Source organism: Astatotilapia calliptera, unplaced genomic scaffold (assembly GCF_900246225.1).
Source record: "Astatotilapia calliptera unplaced genomic scaffold, fAstCal1.2 U_scaffold_108, whole genome shotgun sequence".
Classification (NCBI taxonomy): Eukaryota; Metazoa; Chordata; class Actinopteri; order Cichliformes; family Cichlidae; genus Astatotilapia; species Astatotilapia calliptera.
The window spans coordinates 6,947-17,630 of NW_020535628.1; the positions used below are offsets into that span (position 1 = coordinate 6,947).

General features: G+C 40.2%; 1 protein-coding gene across 1 annotated transcript; it reads left to right on the forward strand.

Moving 5' to 3' along the window:
* Positions 1–489: 489 nt before the first annotated feature.
* LOC113017343 (nuclear factor 7, brain-like) lies at positions 490–1,898 on the forward strand. Its single transcript, XM_026160500.1, has one exon. The coding sequence runs from the start codon at positions 505–507 to the stop codon at positions 1,888–1,890; it is 1,386 nt and encodes a 461-aa protein (XP_026016285.1). The 5' UTR covers positions 490–504; the 3' UTR covers positions 1,891–1,898.
* Positions 1,899–10,684: the final 8,786 nt, after the last annotated feature.

Here is a 10,684-nt window from a genome sequence, read left to right on the forward strand (position 1 = left end):
TTTCCTCCGAGCTCGCGGACAGATTACTTGCCTGACGGAATCTCTCGAAGCCACCCCCATCTTGCCTGAAATGGAGCAAAAACCTGTTTTATACCTTTGATGTAAAAGAAGGATGACAGTTTAACACTGGAATTAACATACCTGAGATTCAGGTGAAAAGAAACATTTAACAGAAAGGTGCCATGAAGATCCACCCATCACCTGACACACCTGGGAAAAACCAGTAAATAGGATGTTATTCAACCTCAGTAAAGAGAGACGCACAGACGATCAGACTGAGCTCAGACCAAACTAGCAGCTTCCTCTGAGTGAGTCCAGCTACAGGAGAGAAAAGTGGAAAACTCCAACACTGCTGCTTCAAGCTGCTGACGCTCCACACACTGAATGTGAGTTTGAGCAAAAACACGACTCAAAGGAAGTTTTAGTGAAGGTGGTAGAGGAGGGAGGGGAGCCAGGACTGACTGTACTTCCTGTCTGCTGTTTTCAGCTTCACTCACAGACTCAATGGCTTCCAGATCAGAGGAGGATCTCTGCTGTCCGGTCTGTCAGGAGGTCTTCAGAGATCCTGTTATTCTGTCATGTAGCCACAGCTTCTGTAAAGACTGTCTGAAGAGATGGTGGAGAGAGAGACCAACACACGAGTGTCCAGTTTGTAACAGAAGATCTTCAAAGGAAGAACCACCTTTAAATCGAGCTTTAAAGAACCTGTGTGAGTCGTTCTTACAGGAGAGAGATCAGAGAGCTTCAGAGGCTCTCTGCAGTCTGCACTCTGAGAAACTCAAACTCTTCTGTCTGGACCATCAGCAGCCAGTGTATGTCGTCTGCAGAGACTCAGAAAAACACACCAATCACAGATTCAGACCCATCGATGAAGCTGCACAAGAACACAAGAAAGAACTTCAGGAAACTCTGGAGCCCTTAAAGAAGAAGTTAAAGGTTTGCAAACGAGTTAAAGTGGAGTTTGATCAAACAGCAGAACACATTAAGGTCCAGGCCCGACACACAGAGAGGCAGATTAAGGAGCAGTTTAAGAAGCTTCACCAGTTTCTAGCAGAGGAAGAGGAGGCCAGGCTGGCTGCACTGAGGGAGGAAGAGGAGCAGAAGAGTGGGATGATGGAGGAGAAGATGGAGGCTCTGAGCAGAGAGATAGCAGCTCTTTCAGACACAGTCAGAGCCACAGAGGAGGAGCTGAGAGCTGAAGACGTCTCATTCCTGCACAACTACAAGGCTGCAGTGGAAAGAGTCCAGCGCTGCCCCCTGCTGGATGATCCACAGCTGCCCTCAGGAGCTGTGATAGACCAGGCCAAACACCTGGGCAACCTGACCTTCAACATCTGGAACAACATGAAGGACGTGGTCTCCTACACTCCTCTCATTCTGGACCCAAACACTGCTCATCCACAACTCATCCTGTCTGAAGATCTGACCAGTGTGAGAGGAGGAGAGAGGCAGCAGCTTCCTGATAATCCAGAGAGGTTTGATCGTTTCTATTCTGTCCTGGGCTCTGAGGGCTTTAACTCAGGGACTCACAGCTGGGATGTTGAAGTTGGAGACAGTAAATGGTGGGGACTGGGTGTGTTAGCAGAGTCTGTGCAGAGGAAGGGAAGCATGCGGTCTACATTATGGAGAATAGGTTTCTTTTTAGGTAAATATTCAGCGCGTTCACCATCAGCAGAATCTGCTCTCTCAGTTCAGAAGAAGCTCCAGAGGATCAGAGTGAATCTGGACTGGAACAGAGGAAAGCTGTTGTTCTCTGATCCTGATACTAACACACACATACACACCTTCACACACACTTTCACTCACAGGATGTTTCCATACATATGGACTGTTGATAAAGTGAAGGTGTGTCCGTTGAAGGTGTCAGTGTCAGTGCAGCAGATGAGTTGAGGATGATGATGTTTCTTTTCTTTTTTTTTTTTTTTAAATGACATCAGAAACAGCAGTATGTGACATTACGTGATGGCAGAGCTTCAGTTCATCCTTTGTCTTTGTCTTTTTTTTTTTTTTTTAATAAATAGGACAGGGGAATAAATGAGAGAAAGAGGGGGAGAGAAAGAAAGAAAACCAAAGGGGAGAAGAGACGGTGAGAAGGGGGGGGGAAGAGAGAGAAAAAAAAAAAAGAACTCCTGGGTCACCTGTATGGAGAAAAACAAAAAAACAAAAAAAAAAAAACAAACAGAGGAGACAGCAAACAACAAAGAGCAACATAATAATAGAGAAAACAAAGCACCATCACAATAAACTAGCTAGTCATAGATATCAATATTTACTAAATAATAAACGATATTGTGCAGCACGCAAGATAGACAGCGCACAGTGTGCTTTGAGGCAGCAGCCAAGAAAGCTTTAGTCCGCGTCTGTGAATACCCATGTGTGCATACCTGTGTGGATCAGCATGCTTGCATTCCAAAGGTTTCTCCATGTAATGATCTGCTAGGGAGTGTGGGGGGGCCACAGCCCCATCCTCCAGGGTGTGAAGCGGGTATGGAGGAGATCAAAACTCCAGACATCCAGAGGCCCCCAGAACACAAGAGACCATGGAAGACCAACAGAGGGGCAGCTGCACCACTGTCCCAGAAAGAGCTGAGGAGAGTCCCAGATGAGGGCTCGCCCAGCAGCCGCGGAGCAGAAGTCAGGGGGAGTTGCAGTGACGCGCCCGTGAGCTCCGCCGGCAGCCAGCTGTAATGATGATGTTTCTAATGTTGTTTCCTGTCAGTGAGTTGAAGCTGTTAAACTGCAGCTGTCCTCCTGCTGCCTCGTTGTTCCAAAGCTCTTTGTTTCTCTTTTAGTTTCACTGTTTCTTTCTGTTTCTGCTGTCCACCTTTTCACATGGAAAATCATTTCACTGTTTCTCACTGAATGACTCCCCAAACTAGATTTGAAATTCTATCAAGTTTCTAATCATTACAAGTGATTCATGTTTCTATTTGATGTGTAAATGGAGATGATGGATATGGACTGACATGTGTTGAATGGGAGGAGCAGTTTGTTGTTGTCTTCTTGTCTGTTTATGACAATGAAAGGCTGGAGTATTATGTACGTGCTTCACTGTCAGTATCTTCAGGGGGATTCAAAGTCATGAGATAAACTAGTGTAGAGGAAAATATCGGAGCTTTATTTTGTATCAAAGCAGAGCGTGTCGTCCAGCCGGAGGAATGTCTCACCAACAAAGCATCTCTTTACAAATAAATTTGCTCCACCATTTTCCTTCATGCTATTGGGTGGCTGTAGCTCAGGTGGTAGAGCAGGTCATCTACTGATCGGAAGGTTGGTGGTTCGATTCCCGGCTTCCCCCTAGTCTGCATGCCAAATATCCTTGGGCAAGATACTAACCCGAAATTGCTCTCCGATGCATTCATCGGAGTATGAATGTGTGTGAATGTCAGTTGTGCTTGTGCGAATGGGTGTGAATGGGTGAATGCACAAGTTGTGTAAAGCGCTTTGAGTGCTCAGAAGAGTGGAAAAGCGCTATATAAGAACTAGTCCATTTACCATGCTGTCCAACCAGTGTCAGAAGATCTAGACCCCACTTTGTCATTTTCAGCTGTGAACACCTTATCACTACATAGACGTTCAAAGTGATTTGATAGAAACCTCGATCCACAATGAAATCCCAGCCACAGAATCTCAGCCATCTCTTCTTCCTCCTTTTCTGGGAAAACCATCAAACTCTACATTACACTCTGCATTTTTCAGGGTCAAGTCCTCCACTGATATCTGTGCAAACCTAACACACTGCTGACTGTTTTATGACTACATCCACTTTGACCTTTGACCTACTTCTGTCTGTTTTTGTGGAAAGTATCATAATAATTATTATTTTGACCTTTGGGCCCTTTCATTTGACATGTTATGTGTGAAGAGTATCATTATTGTTGACTCCATAATTCTCAATTATTCAGTGTGTTTAGCAAGATCAAAGCGAGCAGCTCAGTTATACCAAAGGAACATCTCTTTCTAAACACATCTGAGTGTGTGTGTGTTTGTGTGTGTGTGTGGTTGTGTGTGTGTGTATACATGTTTAGACATCTTTGTGAGTTCAGAATATTGGCATGCTACTGTACTTGTGGGGACCAACAGTTACTTATGAGGACAAAGTGCCATCCTCACAAGTTTGAAAGTACTTTTGAGACTCAAAATATGGTTTTAGTGTCATGGTTACAGTTAGGGTATAGTTTTGTTTAGGGTTAGATTAGAGAATTAAATGAGTGAAAACTCAGAGCTGGGGCACTACATCATCATTCATCGTATTTATTTGTGGATATTTGGTGCCATCACCTGGAGAAATACAGGAAGTAAAAATTGGAGGAGGGTCAGAAACTAAGATCCATCAATTTGAGCCATAAAAATGATCCAAACCAATCTTAGGGCCATTCATTAATACAGGTGACAGGAGAGAAAATATATTACAGTGATGAAAAATGTAGAAACAAATCAACCTATACACACAATTTATTTTTACATCCAAACCAAAATTAAATGTCTTATCACATTTTGAATCCCAAATAAAACACACCAAAAGAGAAGAAATTATTCTTTAAGATAAAAAAGATGAAAGTGAAAAAATGAACTTTGATTTATTTTCCTCCTGACCTCCACAACCAGAATTTGTCATAAAATGTCACAGGAAAGACCGAATAAAAAAATAACCCAAAAAAACTATAAGTGGGAATAAGGAAAGTAAACAAAAGTACAAACACAGAATAAGAAAATTAATTTAGCTGTAAAATATCAGGGAACAGGGAAAGAAAGGTTCGAGAAAGAAATAAGATAAGGATAAGGGAATGAATGAATTTACCTCTAAAATAAAAGGGAAAAAAGGTTTAAGAAAGAAACAGGAAAAAGGGTTAAGGTTGGAAGGAAATAAGAAAAGAAAAGATAAATACAAAAAAGGTGGAGAAAGGGAAATGGCTGAGTTTAGAGAATAATAAAGGAGAGTACTTGTTTAAAACTGTCATCTAAATTATTTAAAGGCACAGGATTCAATTTATTGTGTACCAGCATATCCTTTAGATTTCTACTTCTTCTATAAGCTGTAATCTTTCTCAATTGCTGTAAAGGAGGAAGGGCTTGTTGGGTCATCAATAAAGAAGTATTAAGAGCTCGATTCAAGACTCCGATGTGTCTAAAAAAAGGTGACTGCAAACAGAATCAAATGACTCTGATTATTGCTCCTGACTGATGGCTGATCCTTATTAAAGCGTGTTCTCACTTCACTTTTAATATGTGGTAAGAAGCAGGCTGAGTAACCTCAAGGTCTTAAAGCCTTAAACAACACTGAAGTAGCTTCTTCCATACGCTCCTTAAAGAGACAGATATGATGTACTCTAATCGACTGAGATTTAATAATGCCCCTGAAAACATGGTAGGATCAATGTTCCCTCTAATTTTTCATGTGTCTGAGCGAACACACAAACTCCCTGAGTGGACACTTGGACCGCTGTGAGCGACAGCAGACGTGTGCACTGTGGTCACGCCAGCATCTAATCCATCCAAGTTACATGGTTTCATTAAAATAATCTAATTACAGCGTTTACATTTATGTTAGACTACTTTTAATTAATTGCTTTAGCCCACTTACAATGAAAATTTAAAAAAAAATCTAGTTCATGACCTGTGTAGCATGTTAACACTATTGGAAGTAAAAATAACTTGAACTCCAAATTTGAAAACAAAACTTTCTTCTTCTTCTCTTCTCTTTTTTTTTTATTTTTATTTTTTTATATAAAGCTCTGACTTGTATTATGAGTCTGAGTCTGTGGTCTGGGAGAGAGTCTGTAACTCTCTGTCTGCAAATACCATATATAAAGACCAATGTTGGGCAATTAATTATATAGTTACTTCTTCAAAAAAGTTACTGAGTTATGCAAACAGCAAAGTTTTTGTAGCTGTTTACATAAAAATGCAGCCAAGTTTTTTTTAAATAAACATTTCAAACTATTTACAGAACAATCAGCTGTTCTGCATCAAATTTGATGCCACACAAATTATTTGTGCCACTCCAAAAAAATCATTTCTGTCCACTATGAGATAAAGGAGAACAACAGCCTGATACCTGCAGGCCTGAGAGCAGCAGGTGTATCACTGCTGTAACTCCTGTAACATTCAGCAGTCGCCTCATTGTTCTGACACACATAACAAAACTATTGACTACACTACACACTAACTACACAAGATTTGCGCTAAACGTCGCAAATCTGTCACATCACACGCTGTCACTCCTAAAACTTCTTGACTAGTCGACATGGTACATTTTTCCACCAATAGGAAAGGCTGGGGGCAGGGGTTTGCACAGGTGGAGAGTGCTTTCGAGCGTTTTCCTCAGCGTTTTGAGCGTTGTGACCCAGCCTCTAGTGGAGGAGATCCAACAGTCCCTGATATCAGGAAGTCTCTCCACAGATAAACTGTCTCCTGCTCAGTGGTCAGCTCTGGTCTTCATCTTACTGTTGTTAAGAAATAAATATATATTCTTAATGCTTATTTGCTGATTAGATTGTTTTATGAGAGGCCCAGACTTGACTAGGTCACAGGCTGACAGGAAACTGCATGTTTTTGCAGCATATGAGAAGTAGACAGAGAGTGAAACTAAGTTCAGACGAAGGGTGACAGGTTGCACTGCACAACAAACCTCAGAAAAGGGAAGTTATTGCAAGCTGCATAGGAAGTAAGACACAAAGAAAAGAGGAACGGAGTAAAAGGAGTTGTTTGTATCGAAACTATGTGACGTGTGAAGTACCAAAATAACACCTACATGAGACTCATCTTGAGCTTCTAATGTTAGAGATTCTGCAACTGGCTTTGGGCTGTGCAGGGCTCTCTCTTCCGGAAGATGATTGAATAAAAATATATAAATGTTTTGACCACTCTGAGTCAGGTTTTCTCTGTTCTATCATGGGGATCAAAGAATCTGGTTTAATATTTGGTGTTTTCCGCCCGGTTCCTTTGTAACAGAGAGAACAAATGTGGCTGAAGGTACGATATGATATGAGGCGGACAACATATCATATATTAAAAAGATTTAAAGGTAAGCACAAGCCTGTTCAAAATTTGTGCATATTGGATGAATTCTAATTTATTTGTCTGTTGAGTTAATGATCGTGACCGTTAAATTGGCTCAGTGGTGGTGAAATTAAACTAAATTATAAAATCTGTTAAATAGATTTCAGGTGACATGTCCATGATAATTTTGGGTAATTTGGGATAAATAAAAGTAAAGTTTGGGGACATTTGACAAAATTTATTGTGATTAATCCTGGGGTGAATTTTAAGTTGATGTGTTATGTTGGTTGAGTGTGACGTCATCTAAGAAAAGAGATATTAGTTTAGGATATTTGGTTAAGGGAGCTTTTCCTGTATTGATCAGCGGAGTTAGCCTCGGGCACCAGATAATTTAACTGTGGAATCGACAGTGGTGCTTTTAAATTTATTTAAATTAATCCAGGATAGGAGTTAGACTCCGAGGAGCGTGGTTGCTCAGCGTGTGAGGCTTTTAAATTAGTCCTTGGTGATTGCCTTTTCCTTTGCGCAATTGGATGGACATGCTGTTTGTAGCCATGTGTGTTTCTGTTACAAACTGTGCAAAGAATAGGTAGCTTTTCCTGTGCTATATCTGGTGGTTGCATACAGGTGTCTAGAACAAGACCAGGTTGAAGTTCCTCCTTTTCTTTCTCCATATCTTGTAATGGCTCTCCATTTTACTGTTCAGGCTCCATTAGTTCATTTACATCATGACATGACTCAAGCAGTCCAGCTGTTGTATCTTCAGTGGTTCTTCTTTCTGGTACAATTTGGTGGTCGAAGTTTCTGGGCAGTGCATCTTGAATATCTGCATCAGCAGTGTCATGTTCCGTCTCGATTATCTGATTATTTGTGGGATCAGCAAAAGTAGCTTCATCATCAATAGATACATCTTTGTATTCTGAATGCATCTCTTTTAGCTTTGATAATCCTGTTAACACATTCTTCATGTTCACAGTGTAGAAGTGTTGGTATCCTTTGAATCTGATGTGTCTTTTCAGTTGTACCTGCAGGAGCTGGGCTTCATTGCTAGGTCTGGGAAGACAGTTTACTGTGGTTTCCACATCTGATGGTACACAAACAACAGCCCCATGTATGGCTCTTTGATGTCCTTTTGGTAATGCAATAATTTTGGCAAACGGGAGAATTTTAGCAGTCAGTTGTCGTTCTAGTACATTTAATTCACTCAGTTCAATTGGAATGGGTGCTAGTGCTAAATTGTTTGCCACTGCGATGGATGGCATCTTTCCTCGTTGTAGGTCGCCGTCACAGTTGTAGCAAATCCACTCTTGCATTCTTTGTTTTGGAAAGGTACAATTAGCTGAGCATTCACTATTACAAACATGGACAAATTTTCCTGTCAAGCAAGTGGCAACAATGCAACTATTTTTAACATAATTTGATCTTTTGCAGTGTTTAACTTGATTAGGAAACAGAGTTCTGTGGCACACTGTACAGACATGGGTGGGTCCTAATTGAATTCTTTCACGGAAAGCTAATGTGGCTGCTTGCATGACACTGTTCGCTACAAGCTGGGGCTGTACTTCAGACTGTGGACCTTGCAGGAATTGTGTTACAAGTCGTCTGTATTTCTTCTTTATTCTCTGCCCACACAACTTTTTATAAAGGGTGAAATATGCATTGGTAGCCATTTTGTGTCTCTGGTACTGGGCACACCGCTGTATATGGTGCAGTCTGAATTGTGAGTCATTATGATATCTGGCATGAATTGATTTTTGTTGTTTGTGCCTGTAGTTTGGATCAGATGCATATTTTGTTCTTATGTATGCCCTCTTCCTTTGTCTGACATCATCCTCTCTGTATTTCTGGGCCATGTATTTTTTCTGTCTGCTTCGAAAGTCAGTATCTGTGTTGTATCTTCGGAACACATATTGTTTCTTTCTGGTTCGAAAGCTGACATCCGTAATTTACTTCTGAACCACATATTTTTTCTGTCTGATTTGAAAGTCAGGATCTGTGGTATATCTTCTGATAATGTAGTCTCTCTTTTTTTGTTGAAAATGAGGATCATTTTGGTATCTCTTCACATTGTGGGCTTTTATCTTCTCTTGAATATGAGGATTTGCATAATAATCTTTGGCTGATAACAGTTTTTGTTTATGGTGATGATAGTTTTCAGCATATTGAGTTTTCACAGTCTGTAATTTTTTAATTCGAAATTCATGACAGCAGGCATATTGTTCCTTTTTGTGTCTTTTTTTATCTTCTTTGCCACTTCTTCAGATGAAGATTTTTCTTTATCTTTTACATGCTGCTTGTGACTTTTTTGAGCTTGACGAATAGCTTTCCCACGTTGTCGTTTATTTAATTTGCACACATTTCTTGCTTTTGGGGGGTTTTATCTATGACTTTATCTCTTTCATTATTGAATTCAAGATTTTCTTGTTGTTCTGTCCAGATGTTGCTTGTTAGATCAACAGATGTTTCAAATTGATGTTCACAAATTTGATTTGAAGCCATTTTGTCTTGTGGTGAGTTTAAAGCATTTTCTAACATTGTCATGTAGGTTTGGGCTGATTCTGGTTGAGGCACTTGCACAGTGACATTTGTGATTTGTGGTTCATCATTTTGTGGTGATGATGTAGCTGTTGCTCCTGGTGTTGCCCAAGTTGACTGTGCAGGCTGTTCATTGTGAGTGCTGACTCTTTGGAAAGAAACAGGCACAAACTCATATCTTGCATACTTGTCTTGATTTTGAAAAAGGTTATGCAGGTGGGTGATCAGGTCATTCACATGAGTGAAAGTGAGCATGACTGCTGTTCCATTTGGCTGGGGTAAACCTCCTGCACTTCTTGAATGTGAATCAAATAATCCATACCTCCCAGGTGAGACCATGAGCAAAGCATAGTTCACATCTGTTGACAGACATACAAGGCGACTAGCAAGAGGCAACCACCCCTTTTTTTTTGAGGACTGTTCTCTGCTACTTCCAGGTATCCATAACTTATGTCATCCATTTTCACACTGTAGACATTTATGTCAGTATGAAGTTCTTTGGGTAGGTCCTCCATGGTCAGATGATCCTGTGTATAATGCCTCTCCTGCAGAAGAATTGTTTTAATCCAACAGTATAGAAATATAACGTCATTTGGTTTGTTACATTTGCCTGAGTTTTGTTTTGTTTCTTTGAGCTCAACATTTATTACTTTTGTAAATCTAATTTTTGGGGGTTAAATAAATGAAAAACTATTTTTCTAATAATTCCTGGGACTCCTCCTGTTTTTTAACTTGGTCCATCACAATGGTCATATAAAGAGAACTTTACATTTTTCTATGAACAGAAAGTATCTGTTAATGAGACAGAAAATCTACTGTGAATAAATGCAAACATGTTTGTGATTTATATTGAATAGAAACTTGATGACTGATGTGAGATCATATTTAAATGGTTTGAGTGATGAACCAACATGTAACTGAGTCTGAGTCCCAGTTTAAAACCAGGGAAACCTGTTCCACCATAAACAGTCTGATAGAGCAGAGCTAACAGTTCATAATAGTGTGAAACAAAGTCACACATGTTTCATCTACTTTGGAACTCCATGTATGAAAACCGAGAAAATCCCTCATGTTCCTCTCTCTATCTCCAACTGTTTACATGAACATAAAGAACCAGTTAACTTTCTCTCCCAGCTCAAGACACACA